Here is an 18,790-nt window from a genome sequence, read left to right on the forward strand (position 1 = left end):
CAAATGAGCATAGCAGCCATTAGTTTCTACATGCTGTGGCTTTGTCATTGAAGTCAGCACTCTGAGAATTATATACCCAGCCCTTTCAGGCTTTACATGAAATTCGGGAAAACTAAATCAAACTGCCTGTGATTAAATTGGAACAAGGAGTCTTTAGAGATTTAGGGAAAGACCGTTGCTCTGGAATGATGGAAGTGGAACCAAATCTTGCATTTGAAACTAATCCAAGATTGTAATCATGAAACAACTCTGTGGGTTGATTGATGGGATAAAATGGTAATCAGTATCTTTCAGGGGAGGGGGGGAGGAGAGCAGGAAAGAGAGATGCCTTCTTCATGCATTCATGCAAATCTGTGGGAGTTGCTTCTCCATGTTTCTGTCCCACATCGTTGTGGTTTTGTATTAAATTATAGCCTGCCTTTTGATTGGCACATTCAAGGTGGCTAACAAAATTCAAAATGGAAGAAAGGATTTACACTAAATCAATAAAAAGTCTGTACACTGTGTGGCATCATCACAACCTTGCGGGCCTTTCCATGTGGCTGCTGTATTTGCATATGGACAAAAACCACAATAGCACCACAGGGAAGTAGCATCACATGTGTGTGTAATGGGACAGACAGTTGAGAGCACACTGATTCCCAAATGGTGGATCAGAAGACAGATGTCTTGGGCAATCCTGGAAGAAGGAAATATTAATCTGAAGACAGGTTTCAGAATGACGTGGTCTCCAGCTAGATGGTCTCTGCAGTACACATCTAGGGATGGATAGGAATTTTTCATGTGGTCCACATTTTTTAAGCAAACCATCATAATTCACACTTCCTGGGCTAACACACAGCCTGGGATGCAATTATCTTTAGGATTTACCAATTCTCCAAATTTTGTGATACAGCATCAGCTCAATGTACTGAAATGCTACAGACATAGCCGGAATTGCATCTGCAGTGATGAGTAGGTAATAACAGTTTAAATAAATACATACATACTGTTTTGTGATCCAAGCGCTATTTAAATGTGTAATGAAGTGTGAATTGCTGTACAGATTCTTAAATAAATTGATAAATCACAGATTAATGTAGATCTAGGATGGAATGGAGTTGTGTGAATGAATGCATGGAAAACTGATACTGACCAGAAATAGTCTGATCAGCCTCTGACCATCAAAGGTGTAATAGTTAATGAAAGGAGTAGGAAGAGAGATTGGGGTGGGGGAGACGTTCATTCAAGTATCAACAACCAGAGAGTCAAGGTACAGTTTGTCCTTCCAATTTAAGTGGGTTTACCTGTTTCAGAGAGTTTGAATTAAGTAAGTTTGCTGTGAATCAAATACGATGTAAATTAAATTTCACTTCCATCTCTATATCTCGGTAGTGGATTTTGCCTTATCCATCATATGCAATGTCCTCTGTCATTAGCAGAGTGCATGCAGAATACGTTGGAGTATGTAAGTTTATGCTTGCAGAAAAAAAGCCAAGTCATGGCTAACTAAGGTCACGAGCTCAAGGTCATGAGCTCAAGCATCCCATGAGGTATAAGTCAATCAGAGCCAGATGTGCTGCTGGCTTGAACTTAGCCTTCCTGTGTTGCATCTCTGCTGGAAAAGTGCTTTACTGGAAAGACTGTCTATTCTGTAAGCTGTCTGCCTCGAATGTCTGCCATCACTTTATACTCGTACATAGTTGTTCTTCTACCTGTCAGTAAATTATACAGTTGCTGACCTTACTGAACCGCCTGGCGTATTTCTCCTACAAACAATGTCCTAGATTCAATTGCACACTCCGCTGGCGAGCTGCCTGCACTCTGCAGACAATGTCTATGGTGCCTTTATGACACATGTGACCGTACTTTTGCAAGGAATATTACTTACAAATTTCAGGACGCGTTTAAATTCTGAACAAGGCAGTTCCCGAGTCACCCTGCCCCCTCCTGCCTTACGTATTTTGGATAAAGACCGGGACAGCTTTCATTCAGCGACAAACCTAGTAAGGTAAGGAGCACATCTCAGGGAAGGAAAAACACTGTGCGGGTAGATGGCTTGCACTGTTAATTCTCTGAACAATGCCATGAGCACTTCTTGTGGGATTGCACACCCTACGTTAATAATGCTCTGTGTGGAGAAGTCACTCCTTTCGTCAGTCCTGAGCCTAGAAATAATGAGCTTGGAGAGAAAACATGGCGTGTCTTCTAGCAAGCGACGACTGTTCCACCTGGGGAGCGTAGCTTTACCCTTCCTGGAAATTTGGCTCCCAGTTCCTGCTTGTAATGAGTTTCCACTGATTGGCCTGGAGTCATTTCTAGCAGTTGGGAAACTGCATTTATAAATGCAAAATCCAGGACAAGTTATTTGACTGGGATGTTTGTTTCGAGGAATGCTGACATATTGGTTCCCAAGAAACAGGGATTGTGTTTTAGGCCATGCTACATGTTTTAGCAATTGTACACCTTCTCCCCTGAATGGCTTGCGTAACCATGGCAGCAGGACCAGGCGCTTGCTGTATTCTGTATCTAAGTTCCCTGAAGCCTATCAAAATAAAACAACAGAGGAAAATATATATTTTTTTCTTTTTTTGGTGGGGAAAAAACAAAATGCATTGCGTTTGTTCTTTCTGATTTCTAATGTGCATTACCACATTATTAGAACAAAGCAGCTTTGGGGTAGAGAAGTGATGGGGAAATAGAGAGTTGGGGGAGGGAATTGATACCCGAGATAACTGAACAAGTAATCAGCAACAGTAAGATGTATTGGTTTGTGTTGATTAAGGCCACATCTGCTCTATATATTTAAAGCAGTATCATATAATTTTCAATGGGCATGGGTTCCTCCTGAGAACTCTAGTTTGACAAGAGTACTGAGTATGGAGAACTTATGAAACAGCTCCACCCAAGGTATGATGGAGAACAGCAACAACTGACAAAAGATAGACATAATACAGTACAAGGACAGGAAGAAACATCATGGACAGAATAATAGCCACACACAAGAAGCTCAAAGGGAGAGTTTGAAGGCTTTGCTTGTAGGAGTGTAAATTATTTGTGTTATTTCGAATGGAAGCTGTTAAAACTGCAGCTGCGGTATAAGGGTTTGTTATTCTGGCTGGTGTGTAATTGGAATTTATAAGTTTTGGGAATGCAGAGTTAAAGTAAATTAATCAAATCATCAATTCTAGCATACGGGGGCCCAGCAAAATAATATAATTTGGCATCTGAACAATTGGCATTATTAATTGTATTATAATTTCGTATTGACAATGAGGCTTTTATTGGGTTATTGTAATTGAAAACTAATAAAAAATATTACACTTAGAAGAGTTCTGAGTTAGGAGACCCGTATTCCTCTCACCGAGCTACAATTCCCAGAATTGTTTAACAATCAGTTGCTTCTCTCGGAGGGTTCTAAAGATTGTAACTGGCTGGTGGCAGGGAGTATCCTAACAACTCTCAGCACCCTTCACAAACTAGAGTTGCTAGTTTATTCGCGGTTTTTTGGTTTTTTTAAAGGTTAAGTGCTTTAAATGTTTAAATGGTGTACATGTGCCCAAAGTCAAACCACAAACAATTTATGTTGTGATTTAGCTCTTCAGTAGGCTGCATAAGAACATCCCCTGTGATAATTTAGAAAGGAGTGCACTGATTTTGCGTTCAACACTAGGATCTTAATCAATTAATTCTCTTTTGAAAATTCGCTCCACATTTGTTCCAACCATCTTCCTAGCTTTAGTTGTTGTGGTTCTGTTTTTGAAACTACATTTCACTGTCTCCACAAGATTTTTGCAAATCATGTTAAGACTAATTTACAAGGCAATTCAAGCCTTAATAACAACAAGAGCAATACTTCATTGATTAGCAATGAATTTCTTTAATCCTGCAAACCATCTCTCTGGCAGTCTGCATTCTGCCCACAAGGGAATGGGACCCCTGAGGTGAAAAATATTCCTTACACTTGTCCCAGGGTATGGTCTGAAAGCTCATGAAGTCACCAACCTTGCTGAAGCTAAGCAGGTTTGGTTCTGGAGGGGTGACCACCTAAGAACCACATGTATATCCTGCCTTGGATTCCAAGATGGAAGGAAGGTGGACTATAAATGTGAGAAGATGGTGAAGCAATGTTAACGACCTAATGCTGATGTTCTCTTTTTACTTGTGTGTCTTCCCAGCTTTCTCTACTGGAAGAGGCAGGTTTTGGAGGTGCCCTTCTTTATGTCGATCCTTGCGATTTACCAAAGACTCAGAACCTGAGCGAGAAAGCATTTATGGTGTCCTTGAACGGTGGAGGTGATCCTTCTACACCAGGATACCCAAGTATTGGTGAGTATTACAAAGAGTATTTTCCCACTGCATACTTCTGTTTTGTTAAGCTGTTGTTTGAAAACTGGTGCATTAGAAACATGGGGTAATGGTGGCTCATACGCCCTGCTGCTTGCTTACCAGGAGTACCTAAATAGCTCCTCTTTGTTATGTGCACCCCAGGCTGACAGGGGCAGCCCAGCCCATTTCACCACCTGAGGCTCTTGTGCTTCTGCCACCTGAGGCAGCTGCTTTACCTTGCCTCATCTGTGGGCCGGCTCTGCAGACTCCTGAGATGTTGCTGGAAGCTGCTGCCACCACTTCTCCACCAGCAACAGAGGCAGTGGGGTGGGAAGGGGGTGCCACCCAAGGCAGCTGCCTCAGGGGCAGACCAGCCCTGTTTGGATATTACCAAGACTGCATGATTGTGCATGCACACCTGGGAGAGAATTCTGGGTGCTAATTTTAGCTGAATGGGTCTTACCTCTGGGAAGATACGCATAGGGTTTTTACTGCACGGGATGAATTTATGTAACAAAGTGAATCTTCTCCGGGGAATGAGAAAGTCCTGAAGTCCTGAATATGTACGGCTGCTCAGTGTTACCAGCTGAAACAAGTGGCTTAGAAATTCTCTCTCTGCCTCAATCTGTCTCACTTTCTAGGTGTAATAAAAATTAAAGTTTTGTTCTCCTGCAATTCAAATTAAGTGAGTCCATCTCCCACCCATGTTGTCAGAATCCTACAAAGCTTTCCTTTTGTGCGATGCCCTTTTTATCACATGTGCCTGGGAGTTTCTTGGTGGTTTGGTGAAAGAGATCACTTTGAACCTTGCGAAAACAGCAGCACCTGGAATCCAGAGTTGTCATTGCATTTAACAACATGGAAAATGCCCAGCACTGATTATCCCTGGACTCAGACTGGAGAGGCAGGTGGCCGCCTTAAAAAAAAAAAAAAAGCAGCAATCTGTGGCTAATTGGGAGGGAACAGGGAGCAAGTGACACGTCAGCTTTTTTGCAGAGAGAAAAGCGAAGTGTAGTTGATAGTGAATTTGTTGGTTTCTGCTCTCTTCACTGTGCAGCGAAGTGCTTGTCACAAGACAATGTTTACATTCCACAGTCAGAGTTACTGTTGGTTTTTCCCATGGGAAAGGGAGACTGGATGTGACGTACACTGGTTTCCTGTTTTTCACTGTTCTTTGCAGTTCAGTGTGTGCTTTAGAGGAGAGAGGATGCTTTTCTCTGCTCCGGCAGAGGCAAGATGTTTTTTCTGTAACATAACCAGCTTTGAAGTGTAAATAAAGCAATATACAGTATGTAGCACGTACTCCTCATCATTCCGCTGTGCACGGGACTACTGCTTATCAACAACATTTGGTTCCGGGCCCAGAAAAACGCAGTCATCTTAAGAATGGGCTCCAGAAGTCGAATTGGAGTGCCGGCAAAGGATCGGAATGCAGGGGGACAGATCGGAACGGAATCTGCTCTGCGCGTCAAGATGATTGATGAGGTATGTGCTACTGCTCCGGGCAGCCTGCCAGCTTCTAATTAATGGCTTTATGGCTGGACTTTGAACTTTTAAGGCAGTTTTGCCGGGCTGGGGAAATCGAAAGTAACTTTTTAAAAGTGCTCTTGGAATAAGCAGAGTGGCACAGGCAGAGGCTGTTTTGAACTTGCCTTTGGAATGAAGCAGCACAGACACAGCTTGTATAAAGTAGCCTGATTTAAAGCAGCAGAGATGATGCAAAAGGCTAGTGCCAGAGTTATGATGGCTAGCTGCAGAAGGCTGGATGAGGCAAGTGGGGAATTTGATACCACTGATCAGCCAAATGCTCAACTCACAGTAGCCTGTGATACTGCCGTGATTCTCAATGAAGCAGATCGGCGGGGTGCTGGCTGCATGGGCAATGGGGAGACTTCACAGACGTCATCCCATAGTGCAGTGGAACCACCAGATGGCGCCAAAGCTTTGGAGGCAGTGAAATGCTACTCGTGTGGACGTCTAGGCCATATGAAGAGGGAATGCAAATATCCCAGGGCCAAGACAGAGCAGCGCAATGGAAGCTCATCGCGTGGAAGAGGCCAGAGCAAAGGCAAAGGTCCAGTGTCCAGGACAACGCAGCACAAGGCAATGGTCTCACGCTTCACTCCAAAAGTTGCAGAGGTCCAGAAGACGTCTAGATCTTTCTTCGTTGTTGATTCAGCGGCGACCCACCACATGTGCAACGATAAGCGACTGTTCGTGTCTTTTACACCGCAGGAAGGTGCGATTCACCAGGCAGATGACCACACAATCCCCAGTAAAGGCTACGGAACTGTTGTTCTTCACAGTTTGGACTTATCGATACAGAATGTGCTTTATGTGCCGGATGCCAAACATAATCTGCTCAGCGTTGGACAGCTGAATGAGCGGAATATTGACGTTTCCTTTAAGAACAAAAGGTGCATCATCACAAAGAAAAATGATTATGTATTGTATGCTGAATATGTTGATCGTTTGTATGTTTTGTATTATGATGATGTTGTGCAGGATGACACTTGTTGCATTGCAGGTTCTAACAAAAGTTTGCATGCAGAATGTATTCATGATTTTCACAGGAAACTTGGTCATTTGCGTTTTGAGGCAGTATCTAAAATGCCTGCCTTGGTTGAAGGTATGACTATTAAACCCTGCAGGTACCACATGAAGTGCAAGGCATGCGCAGCAAACAAGGTAAAAATGGCTGCGAAAGGTAAGGTGTCTAGTAGGCAAGCTACAGAACCATACCAGGTTGTTCATGCTGATTTGGTTGGACCACTAGCGCCCTCTTTGGGTGGAAATAGGTACTTCATGGTTCTCATTGATGCATTTTCCAGGTATATTTATGTGTACAATCTCAAGCAGAAATCAGAGGCTTTTCCTAGGTTCAAGGAATTCTGTGCTTGGTTGGAAAATGTGCATGGTAAGAAGATAAAGATTTTTTTCAGTGATCGCGGGGGAGAATTCACTTCTCAGCAGTTTGAAGCTTTTCTGTCTGAGAAAGGAATTCAACATGATTTGTCTAGTCCTCGCTCGCCATGGCAGAATGGACTTGCGGAACGAGCAAATCAGACATTGCTTCAAGGGTTAAAAACCTTGCTGCATGATGCCAATCTTCCAGAGAGTTATTGGGCCGAAGCTCTCTCATGTTTCACTTACAGTTATAATCGCAGGTTATCTTCAGCGATTGGTTGTACCCCCTATGAGAAGATGTTTGGCAAGAAGCCATACATCAAACACATGAAAATTTTTGGTTCTGACATGTGGGTTCACTCACCACAAAACTCCAAGTTAGACAAGCGTGGATTGCATGGTATCTTTCTAGGTTATCAGAAAGGGTCTTACAGAATAATGATGACTGACTCAAAGGCAATTAAGCTCACAAGAAGTGTTGAGTACAATGCCAAGTGGGGGGAGAATGTGGGAATTTTCCAATGTTATCCTGATGACAGTGATGAGACTGAGGATAGTCAAAAGCAACCACAACAACCCACACCCACTGATGAAGGTTCTGATTCTGAGTCTGAAACTGAATCGGGTGATTCAGAGGATTTCAAGAGTGCGAAAGCCTCTATGCGACCCTCTGAAAGCTCTGATCAAGAATTGGAGGAACCATTGTTCACAATAGGCCACTTTTCTCCTAAGAAGGAAGAGGAGAGTGTTGAAGACCTACGGCTAATTCGCAGGTCACAAAGAGCCACAAAAGGCAGACCTCCAAAGAGATTTGCTGATGAGTTTGCTAAGATAGCAGTAACAGCTGTTAAAAGCTCCAAGAAGGTATTTGAACCTTCAAGTTTCCAAGAAATCCAGGATTTGGATTCAAAGGAAGCTGAGCCATGGTTAAATGCAATGAAGGCTGAGCTTGATTCCTTGGAAAGGAACAAAACATGGGACCTAGTTCCAGTAGTTCCAGGAATGAAATTGCTTGGAAGCAAATGGGTCTTCAAAGCGAAGACTGATCAAAATGGCAAGATAGTCAGACACAAAGCCAGATTGGTAGCCAGAGGTTTTGCACAGGTACCAGGTGAAGACTATCATGAGACCTACTCACCCACAGTGAGGTATGAGAGCATTAGGCTTATGCTCAAGCTAGCTGCAGAGGAAAATCTACACATTAGTCACCATGATGTAAATACAGCTTTTCTGTACGGATCTCTAGATGAATCACTTTATATGCTTCCACCTGATGGCGTACAGGTAAAACAGGGATTTGTTTGTGCTCTGAAGAAGTCCCTTTATGGTCTCAAACAAAGTGCAAGGTGTTGGCACACAAAACTCACTGAAGTATTGTTTTCTCTAGGTTTTAAACAAGGGAAAGCTGACCCATGTGTATTTGTCAAAGAGGAGGGGCAAAAGAAACTGTATTGTTTGTTTTATGTTGATGATCTTTTATTCTTTTGGAAAGATGTCACAATGTACAATAATGCCCTAGCTCAACTGAAAGAGCACTTTGACATGAAAGATCTTGGTGAGGTAAACAACTACCTATCTCTGGAAATAGAGAGAGATCAAGATGGTAACATTCTGGTACACCAGTCACGGAAAATTGCTGATGTGTTAAGCAAACTAAACCTGATGGATGCTAACCCTGTAGACACACCGATGACAACAGGTTATCAGGTAGATGACACTGAAGAAGCATTTTCTGACACTACACTGTACAGAAGTGTGCTAGGCAAGCTAAACTTCATTGCCAGATGTTCAAGACCAGACATTGCTGTTAGCTGTAATTTGCTAAGCAGACAAGTCAACAATCCTACTGTTAAGGATTGGAAAGCTCTGAAACGCATAGCGCGGTATTTGAAAGGCACTATGCATTACAGACTGAGATTTAACAATCAGAAGTCTGGTGGTCTTGAAATATTTGCAGATGCAAGTTTTGGAAGTGACACTACAGACAGGAAAAGTACGTCTGGAGTTTGCTATATGTACAATCAGGGTCTATTTGATTGGTCATGCAAGAAGCAAACAACAGTTAGCTTAAGTACTTGTGAAGCTGAACTGAATGCACTGTCTTATTCACTTAAAGATTGTGAATGGTTGTTACAATTGTGCAAAGACATGAAAATTCCTGTCAAATGTCCAATCCAGGTTTACCAGGACAACAAAGCATGTTTGGCTTTGCTGAATTCTGAAGGTTGTAAGCAAAGCACGAAGCACTTGCAATTGAAGTTGCAACATGCTAGGGAACGTATTCAGAAGGGACTCGTAACGGTGTCCTATATGCCAGGTAATGAAATTCCTGCTGATGTATTGTCCAAGATTGTGTCAAGGGATCAACACTGTACCTATGTGCAGAAGTTGGGTTTGTACTGATATTGTACGAACACGCTGCCCAGTGATGTTCACAGAAAGGGGGAGGATGTTGGTTTCTGCTCTCTTCACTGTGCAGCGAAGTGCTTGTCACAAGACAATGTTTACATTCCACAGTCAGAGTTACTGTTGGTTTTTCCCATGGGAAAGGGAGACTGGATGTGACGTACACTGGTTTCCTGTTTTTCACTGTTCTTTGCAGTTCAGTGTGTGCTTTAGAGGAGAGAGGATGCTTTTCTCTGCTCCGGCAGAGGCAAGATGTTTTTTCTGTAACATAACCAGCTTTGAAGTGTAAATAAAGCAATATACAGTATGTAGCACGTACTCCTCATCATTCCGCTGTGCACGGGACTACTGCTTATCAACAACAGAATTATGCCAGCACCTACCACTGAGTATTGGCAGCTGGTGAATGCTCCTGTTCTGATAGAATATTGGCAAAAGCCCTGGTTGGAGAAAAGCTTCAAACTGCTGCTTCCCTTGTTCCTATTATGAGTCAAGCACCTGGATCCTCAAAATAGGGAATTATTTCACAGTAGCTTAAATTCATGCTGGGCTAAGTGGGCAACCAAGTTCAGAAAACTTGACCTTAGTGTGAGATCATCTGCTGGTCTTAAGAGAGCCAGCATGGTGTAGTGGTTAAGAGCAGTGGACTCGTAATCTGGTGAACCGGGTTCGCTTCTCCGCTCCTCCACATGCAGCTGCTGTGTGACCTTGGGCTACTTACACTTCTCTGAAGTCTCTCAGCCCCACTCACCTCACAGAGTGTTTGTTGTGGGGGAGGAAGGGAAAGGAGATTGTGATCTGCTTTGAGACTCCTTAAGGGGAGTAAAACTCTTCTTGTTGTTGTTCTTCAACTGGTAGGTCAAGACCCACTTGATCCAAGGTGAGTCACAACTACCGCTGTGCAAATATATGGCAGTAGATCAATGAATGGGTCCCCAGGTGCACGTTTGGGTTAAAGCGGGACCCAAAAAGGTTGAAGATACCTGGTCTACTTGGGTATATTGTCTTCCTGTTCCAACTTCTATTCATAGGCACTCTTGTCTGCTCAAATTTCAAGATCTATGGATTAGGGGAGCTTGATCCTTCCAGTCTTCACATTTTCCTATACAAAATTCAACTTCTCTGCACCTCTTGGACTAATGTTTGGAACACAACTATATTTTAAATGTTGCAGTCCAGCTCTCAGCAGTTGAATCATATCAAACCATGTATTTATATGTGTCTCTGAATATGGATGTTTGTGCCTGGCAGTTCCAGACTGCCCTCAGATTTTGCATTTAGTGTGGGGGGATTGCATCAGGATTGTGGGACTCTTTACATTGTGAAATCAAATTGGGATTATCTGTCCTGAGTTTCAGTATGTTTAATGGCAATGGCACCCACCTGAGAGGTGCTGGAACTGAGTTCTGGCGAGTATAGGTATAGTAGGTATAGGTATGTAAGTGTGTGTGACATGTTCCTCTGTATCACACCTCTCCTCTCTTGAGCTCAAGGCAGGATTACATGGCTAGGCTGAGAGCTGGTGGTTGGACAAAGGTCACCCTGTCAGTGTTTGAAAAGGAAAAGGTTCTGACCTCCTTTGACTTCTTCACCTGGTCCTTGGAACTTAGTTGGCACAAAAGAGTCCTTGAGAAAGAGTATCTTTGCAGAATGCTGCTTTTATTCTTAAAAAAGTATTTTCCATCCACGACCAATAGCTTTTATACACCACAAACTCAGCCAATTTTCAACCAACCCACACTAACATTGACCACTCTATATATACAGGTACAATTAGGTGAAAGGTTGCATGAGTCATTGTAGGCCGCTGACTCATGCTGACTTAGTGCTTTTAGCATTAAAGAAACAGTGGCCATTTTTTAGCCGTGACACACCCCAGGGAATTTCATGGATTAACAGGGAATTGAATTTGGGTCTGTCCATCTGTTCCCAGCCAGCCACCCCACCCTGCTGGTCCTAGTCCAGCACTCAAACCAATACACCATGCCCAGATTAATGAAAAAATTATAATACAACAGGAGAGGGACACGGGTGCTGCTACATGTTTTAGCCAATCAGAAGGTCGGTGGTTCACATCCCCACAATGGGGTGAGCTCCTGTTGCTCGGTCCCAGCTCCTGCCAACCTAGCAGTTCGAAAGCATGTCAAAGTGCAAGTAGATAAATAGGTACTGCTCCGGCGGGAAGGTAAACAGCATTTCCATGCGCTGTTATGGTTCACCAGAAGCGGCTTAGTCATGCTGGCCACATGACCCGGAAGCTGTACACCGGCTCCCTCGGCCAATAAAGCGAGATGAATGCCGCAACCCCAGAGTCAGCCATGACTGGACCTAATGGTCAGGGGTCCTTTATCTATAATGCAACAGAATCACAGGCAAAAAAAAAAGTGTTGAAGTTAATGCAGGCCAGAGGTAGGTTCATCCATCTGTATTTCTAACCTTCCTGTAGCTGCAGCAGAAGCTTGAGACTTTGTCCCCATCCCTGCTATGTGAGCCGGTTTGAGACTCAAGGTACCTGTTACACAGTGGGATGTGTTTCGCCCGTCTTGCTCTTTTCTCAATGTTTTCCTCTAACTGTTTGTTGGCAGCGGCAGGGGGAGGGAGGGACCATTACGAACCCCACTGTGAAATTGTAACAAGCTTCCATCAAGCATATTTGGTGTGGTTACTTGTCCAGACACCGGAGATCTGACTTGAATTGGCACTAAATCAGCCGAAGCAACAATGCTGTAACACTGCATGACTGGAATGGCAAAGAAAGGTGTGTGTGTGTTGAGGGGGAAGGGGGAAGGACCGTCAAGAGAAATATTTGCCTCCTCGTCATCGAAGGGTGTTAGCTATTCGCAGCATGAAATGCTATGACATCTCAGTGGGAAGGCATTGAGCAATTTCTCGGCATCTCAGCCTACCTGACCTGGTGTTCTTAAGCACTGCCCTGGGGAGTGACAGAAGTAAATGTAGCAGCCTCCAGCTTTTACTCTTGTTCATTTCGCGAGGAACGTTTGAAGAATGGCTTGCTGTTTATCTGTTCACTTGACCCCACAACGTTTTATGTAGCCGCCATGAAAAGTAAATTTAATTGAAAGGGCTACACCACCTCTAGGGCTAAGGAGCTAAGGGTCTAGACCGTATGCACTGATTTTTTTGATGGATGCAGTAAATGCTCTTTGGGGTGGGTGGGTGCATTGTATACAACCAGAGATTTTGCAGGAGGGAAAACTGCATAGGCATGTGTGTTTGTTTGTTTGTTTGTGTGTGCATGTGCGTGTGTGTGTGTGCGTAGTGTGTGTGTGTATTAATGAAATGGATGGTTTATGTTAAGCCTTTAACGTTGTTTGCAAACCTTTACAAGTCTGTAATCCTGCCAACCTAGCAGTTCGAAAGCATGTCAAAGTGCAAGTAGATAAATAGGTACCGCTCCAGCGGGAAGGTAAACGGCATTTCCGTGCACTGCTCTGGTTCGCCAGAAGCGGCTTAGTCATGCTGGCCACATGACCCGGAAGCTGTACGCCGGCTCCCTCGGCCAATAAAGCGAGATGAGCGCCGCAACCCCAGAGTCGGTCATGACTGGACCTAATGGTCAGGGGTCCCTTTACCTTTACCTACAAGTCTGTAAATATGAGCTCTTGCCTCTTAAAGTCAGTCTTTTTTTCACCCCATCTAGAAACACAGCAGGGAATTCTTTTTTGCCTTCCTGGCTGCTTGTTAAAAGTTTGTCACAAGAACAGTGCAGATCACTCTGCTCATCGGATGCATTTATCCTTTATTTCTTGTATTTATATTCCACCTTCCTATGCAGTATGTTGCCAATGGAGGTTTAGTGGCGTTCGTCCCTCAGTGAAGGCTGCCGGAATAAAAACAGAAGGGAAAAAATGCCAAATCTGTTTGTATTCTTAATAAAAGGGTGGACTGATAAGGATTCAGCTACAGTGGTACTTCAGGATGCGAACGGGATCTGTTCCGGAGCCCTATTCGCATCCCGAATGGAACGTAAGACACGACGGCATGTCTGCGCGTGTGTGGGTCGTGTTTTGCTGCTTCCGCACATGCGCGTGATGTCATTTTGAGTGTCTGCACATGCGCAAATGGTGAAGCCCGGAAGTAACGCACTTCCGGGAGCGCAACCTGAAAGCACTCAACCTGAAGCACATTCAACCCGAGGTATGACTGTACAGGGAAATGCAGAACAAATAAACACTCATATGCTTATTGTGGGTTGCCCGTTGCCACTGGGAGAAAGGGATGGTGGGTTAGATGGGCCTCTGGTCTGATCCAGTTGAGTTCTTCTTATGTACATCCATGGCCCTGTACGAATTCCTTATGGTAGGGTTGCCATATCCCGGACACACCCAGAATACTGTAGTTGGAAGCAGTGTCTGCTTGAAAATCAATAAAATGTCTGTGGAAATCTGGACATATGGGAAGCCATGTCGGCAGTGTCGGTTCTGCCAATTTTCCAAAAAAAGGAAAAAGCTCTGCAATTTTGCTTTTGTGTCCGGATTTTCACGTTTTGAAATATGGCAACCCTACCACACGGAAGCTCAGTTTTTGCTGAAATCCCACAGTTCTTTCTAATGAGCAAACTTGCCTTTAAATGTGTCAGGGACAGGGCAGAGGAGGAATGGTGGAGACCGCCTCCCCAGCCTGACCCTCTCAGGGAGGAGGAAGAAGAGGACGACAGTATAGATTTACACCAGGGGTTTGAGGGAGGTCGCAGCTCAGAGGCACATGAGGGGGAAAGTTGGGAAATCATGGGAAAGCCAGAGCAACACCTGTTAGAAAGCATTCCAGACTCCCCCTCCACCTCCCAGAACCTGGGGTGCCTTGAAAGTAGGAGAGCAAAGAGCTCAAAGACAGAGGGCAGGTAGCAGCACCCGTAGAAGTCATGAATGAGGAAGTGGAAGAGACCAGGGTGGGTGGGTGGGTGTGGAGATTCACTCAGGACAATGCCATTATCCAAGAGGCTGGGTTCTATAGCCTCTCTCTGAAATTACTGAATAAAAAAGGACATTAAGAATCCTTCCCCTTATATTCTGCCAGCCTCCTGATAAAATGCTTGGTTTAGGGAAACACTACGACTAAGATTTGATACAGGGATCAGCCCACTGCCTCCTGTTTGAGAAATGTTGCTAGACTGAAAGGAACATAGGAAGCTTCCTTTTACTGTGTCAGACCATTGGTTCATCTATAGCTCAGTATCATCTTTACCACACCCACCAGTGTGACATGCAGCCCCCAGAAGGTGGTCTTTGGGGGAATGCATACCTTGGACTGAAAAGGGTTCCTGAACCCTAGTGTATGGGATGAGGAGGGAGAAAAGATGAGGCCCAGAAGGGAAAATGGCTGGCTACGAGGCCTTCTTCAGACTCAGCAATGCAGTAGAGACCCTCCAAGTGTCCCTATTTTCTAGATTTATAAAAACCATCCCGGTTTCTGATTTGATCCCAGAATGTCCCGCTTGTTGTTAGGATGTCTGTATTTTCATCAGAGAAAGGTTGGAGGGTTTGGAATTATCTGACCCCAGAGCCATCTGAAGGCAGCCCTGTACAGGGAAGATTTTTAATGTTTAATGTTTTTATATATGTTGGAAGCTGCCCAGAGTGGCAGGGCATCATAATAATAATAATAATAATAATAATAATAATAATAATAGGATGTCCCTATTTTCACTGGAGAAATGTTGGAGGGTGTGGAATAATAAGGAAGGGGGCCCCCATTCAAGGTCCAAGAGTGGCCCATCTGAATAATGATAGGAAGATCAGTAGGGTGAGTCTTTTCTATGTGGGGTTTTCTTGCCTGCACTGCTTTCAGTCACTTGGGCTGTTGTTGGCAAGGAACTGTTCGGTTTTATCCGAGTGCTGTAATTCAGAGCATTCTCCTAAGCTGAAATCTCTCATCAGGTATATATATAAAAATAACTTAGTAAATGAAGATATGGAGAAAAGCTATTTACCAGGCTTCCTGTGTAAATAGCAAGACATCACTACTACAAGGAGTAAGAACCCCATTCCTGAGATAAGCCACTCGGTAATGGGATTTCTATCTCTGCCATTGGGTGGAGGGAGCGAAACAAACAAACAAAATATCATAAGGAAGTGCTGAGAAAGCATCAGCGCTGAGATGGCTGCTATCTGTTTCTGAAATGCTGAAATACAACAGCTTAGTTCAGTAAATACCTTACGCTCTTGACAGAAGTTTCTAGAGAAATGCCCTTCTAAAAAATTAATCGGGCAAGTTATAGCAGTAGCAAAACCATGCTTTATATACCTGTTACTCTAGGACAGCATGCATTGCACTGAGCTGTCACATCATTTATTTGAGAACCACAGCTTGTTGGTTTACATTATGATGTCCCAAACATAGTGTGTGTGTTACACACAGCTTTTGTAGTATGGTGGTTAGAGTGTAACACTAGGAGCTAGGAAACCAGGATTGAAATCTCCAAGCTCATTTGGTGACCTTGGGCCAGCCACTGTCTCTGAACCTGACCTTTCTCACAGGGCTTCTTGTGGGGATTAAAGGAGGAGGTGAAGAACCATCTATGCCACCTTGAGCTCCTTTGAAAAGAAGGTGGGATATAGAATCTCAACTAAAGCATCCATGGCAGTTGGTCATCCAACCTCTGCATAAAAACCACCAAGGAAGGAGAGTCCATCACCTCTCATGGGAGACCGTTCTACTGCTGAACAGCTCTTACCTTCAGAAAGCTCTTCCTGGTGTTCCTTTCTTGTTACTTGAAGCCATTGGTCCAGGTCCTACCATCTGGAGCAGGAGAAAACAAGCTTCCTCCATCTTCCAAGTGACAGTCCTTCAGGTATTTGAAGGTGGCTATCATATGTGTTCTCAGTCTTCTTGTCCCCAGGGTAAACATACCCAACTCCTCATAAGGCTTGGTTTCCACACCCTTGATCATCTGGTCACCCTCCTCTGCATATATGGATGGATGGATGAATATATATTTTCATCAAGTCACACACTGTTCTCTCTCTCTCTCTCTCTCTCTCTCTCTCTCTCTCTCTCTCTCTCTCCTGTTTGTTTCCTTTTTTCAAAAAACAAGAATTTGGGGCAAAAACAGCCAACTTGGTGAAACTGTAGCAAAAGCCAGCAGAACGCTCAAGAAGGATTCATGAAAAGCCCTTGACACTTACTGCTTTAGTAGTGTGGCATTGTTTAATTGAGCATAGTCAATTATTCTGCAGTATTTACAGAGGATCATTTAGAATATGCATAAGCATACAGACTGTGATTGAAATTTATGCCAATTTATTTGTAGTGAGAACAAGAATCCCATACTCTTAGTTCGCTGTTGTTTTTCAATCTGAGGTTTCTTCTTGCCTTCCTCTGCTTCTCTGATATTTCATTCCCTTGGAGACATGGAGCTGAACAGGCAAAAATATCTGGAAAAATCTGCATTGTCTAGTAGTTTCTTTTTTTTTTTTAATTTTTATTACAAACATATAAAATAACACATACAGAAAAAAAGAGAGTTACATAATAGAAAACATAACAGAAAACAGTAAAAGACAGAAATTATACACATAAGAAAATTTAGACATACAAACATTTAACTTCCAATTACCTCAGCTTTGGATTATATAATCTGCATATATCTTCTACAGTTATTTTCATTATATCTTTACATGTCATAGGAGTTAAGCATCGTCTACTGTTAAATTTTTAATTCCAAGATTATTCTCAATATAAGTCAAGAATTTAGTCCAGTCCTCTTTCTTCTTTACAGGATTATCCCGCCTAATATATTGTGTTAGTCTCGCAAGTTCTTGGTATTGAAACAATTTCACCTGCCACTCTCCAATTGTAGGAACTTCGGATGATTTCCATTTTTTTGCTATTAGGATTCTCGCTGCGGCGATGGCATATTGAAAGAAGGTCTGGTCCGTCTTTTTTATTTCCTCCCCTATCAACCCTAGGAGGAGCGCCTCAGGTTTTTTGGGGAAGTTATATTTCAGAATTTTCTTTAACTCCTCATAGACCTGTCCCCAGAAACCCTTCACCTCTTCACAGGTCCACCAAATGTGGATGAAGGTCCCTACGTTATCTTTACACCTCCAGCAGGTATTATCTACTGTTCTGTACATTCTACTTAATTTTGCCGGAGTCAGGTACCAGCGGTACATCATCTTATCTAGATTCTCACACAGGGCGGCGCACGCGGTAAATTTCATACCTTTCTTCCATAAATTTTCCCATTTATCATACTCTATCTCATATCCTAAGTCTTTGTTCCATTTAATCATAACCTCTTTTACCACCTCCTCCTTATTTTCACTTTCCAGTAATTGCCTATACATTTTGGAAAGTAGTTTATTATTACTCTCTAGTATCTCCACTTGAAATCTAGACTTATTTTCTCCCATACCTAATCTCTTATGTTCACGCCATAATGCATTAATTTGGTGCAGGTGAAACCAATCCTTAATTTTCTCTTTCAGTTCATCAAGCGGTCTTAACTTCCACCCTTCTTCTGACTTAACTAAGATATCCTCATACGTCCATCTCTTACCTGTCATATTTAATTTCTTTATTTTGATGATATCCACAGGTGAGAGCCACCAGGGGGTGCCTTGTTCAATCAATTTTTTCTTCTTGTTCCAGACTTCTAAGAGTGGTCCTCTTATTATGTGATTATAAAAGCCTCTATGTACTTTATCCTTCTCCTGCCAAAGATAGGCATGCCACCCGAATCTTAAATCAAATCCTTCCAGATCTAATAAATCAGTATCTTTCAAAGTGGCCCAATCTTTTATCCAAAGTAAGCATGCTGCCTCATAGTAGAGCCTTAAATTTGGTACCCCGAAACCACCTCTTTCCCTGGAGTCCATCAAGTATTTAAGTCTCACCCTAGGCTTTTTCCCTTGCCAAATATATTTGGTCAGAATCCTTTGCCAGTTCTTAAAGCAGGCAGAGCCTTTAATAACTGGTAGGTTCTGGAACAAAAATAACAGTCTCGGGAGTATGCACATCTTTATCGAGGCCATCCTCCCCGCCCAGGATAAATTCAATCTATGCCAGGTGTCTATATCCCTCTTAATTTCTTTCCACAATTTATTATAGTTATCCTCCACCAGGTTGATATTCTTTGGGGATAACCAAACTCCCAAATACTTCACTTTATTTACTACTGTAATATTCACCTTTTGTTCCATCTGTA

At 43.1% G+C, this 18,790-nt stretch overlaps 1 protein-coding gene across 6 annotated transcripts in view; it reads left to right on the forward strand.

Annotated features, from left to right (window-relative positions):
- The window catches only part of NAALADL2 (N-acetylated alpha-linked acidic dipeptidase like 2), an 821,817-nt gene that overhangs the window by 535,873 nt on the left and 267,154 nt on the right, over positions 1-18,790 (forward strand). For all 6 annotated transcript variants that reach the window (XM_081862367.1, XM_081862368.1, XM_081862369.1 and 3 more), the window contains one exon: positions 4,158-4,308. In XM_081862367.1, coding sequence (XP_081718493.1) covers positions 4,158-4,308 — 151 coding nt within the window. The remainder of the gene's footprint in view (positions 1-4,157; positions 4,309-18,790) is intronic.

Source organism: Podarcis erhardii (genome assembly GCF_964252035.2).
Source record: "Podarcis erhardii genome assembly, chromosome: 5".
NCBI lineage: Eukaryota > Metazoa > Chordata > Lepidosauria > Squamata > Lacertidae > Podarcis > Podarcis erhardii.